Genomic DNA, 1,217 nt, shown 5'->3' with positions numbered 1-1,217 from the left:
GAGGGAGGGAGGGAGGGAGGGAGGGAATGTGTGGTTGGAGCATCTTGCCAAACTGCCTTTTTCCCTGCGTTCGCCTCAGTCACAGTTTCCAGCTGGCTCCATGATAGAACTCTTCCCAGGGAGGGAACAAAGATCTGTCACCTTCTAGTATTCCACAGGCTGACTTTCAGCTGTGAAAACATCCCATCTCGAGAAAATCAAATTAAACTCTGCACTTCACGAGCGTTTATCAAAACTGCTGAGATCTCTTTTCACCATTTCTTTTACTGAGCATTAGATTCTGGGGAGTTGGTCTCAGCAAAGGAGTATCGAGCGTGGCTGGGGCAGCCAGAGCATCTGTGTGGTGGTGCTGCACAACACCCCGGCCAGCAGACAGTGATTATCTGGGATATCGGAGAATATTCACCTCCAGCGCTCTCCTGCTTAAGCTTCAGCCTTATCAGACCTCATTAGGGAATGATTTGGTATCAAAGGCATGAGCAATCCAAATCAAAACGAGTAACTTTAGATTACTACTGTAATAAAAGTTCTTTTTCCACTTTCTGTTGCTGACAATCAATGCAAGTTGTTGATAGCTCGCTCCTTTCATCCCTTTTCTGATTTTAAACCTTCCTCAGATGACCCTGACTGTTAGCTTCGAAAGAAATTGCATGAAATGCGGGAACCTAGAGTGAAGTTTCGTATTTGCCGTGGTAAATGCCTAAAAACCTTTGTGGTTCTCTGACTTTTCAGGAAAGATGACTAGTCAAAGGGCATCTACTGACCCCTCAAGGAAGCGTTTTCCAGGTGACGGAGGGTCAGGTGTTCTGTGATCAAACTTTATATTGGTAAATAAGATGTCACCCGCTAGACTTGTTTATTCCAGTAAAGCAGATTTGCTAGTGACACCTGCGCATCTTAAAGGATTACACGTAACAGTCTGTGTTTGTCGGGGCCGCTTATAGGTGGGTCTTGTCTCTAACAGGTCCCTAGAGACCAGAGGAAGACGGCAGCGGGTAGGAGGGTTTCTGAAAACAGCCTCTTTTCGGAGGACATCGATGGTGGCCAGGGAGAGAGGAGCCAGTCAGGTCAGTAAACCTCATGGTTTCTGGTTTGTTTTAGTTTATAAAATAATACAGTACAGTGGGAGTGGCTTTTGCCTTTCAGTGTGCTGGTGAACATGCTGCTTCCGATTAATTACTCGGCGCGCGACCCTTTGATTGCAGTGTTTTTTCTGT

General features: G+C 46.1%; 1 protein-coding gene across 1 annotated transcript in view; it reads left to right on the top strand.

Moving 5' to 3' along the window:
- Positions 1–964: 964 nt before the first annotated feature.
- Positions 965–1,217, top strand: part of LIMA1 (LIM domain and actin binding 1) — a gene marked incomplete at its 5' end in the record, with an annotated part of 10,207 nt that continues 9,954 nt past the window's right edge. Inside the window, one exon of the mRNA XM_010134090.1 lies at positions 965–1,067. Within this exon, the coding sequence (XP_010132392.1) occupies positions 965–1,067 (103 nt within the window). The remainder of the gene's footprint in view (positions 1,068–1,217) is intronic.

This window comes from Buceros rhinoceros, unplaced genomic scaffold, assembly GCF_000710305.1.
Source record: "Buceros rhinoceros silvestris isolate BGI_N320 unplaced genomic scaffold, ASM71030v1 scaffold24380, whole genome shotgun sequence".
Taxonomy (NCBI): Eukaryota; Metazoa; Chordata; class Aves; order Bucerotiformes; family Bucerotidae; genus Buceros; species Buceros rhinoceros.
The sequence above is the reverse complement of the archived record's forward strand: the minus strand, read 5'-3'. Positions and strand labels throughout refer to the sequence as shown.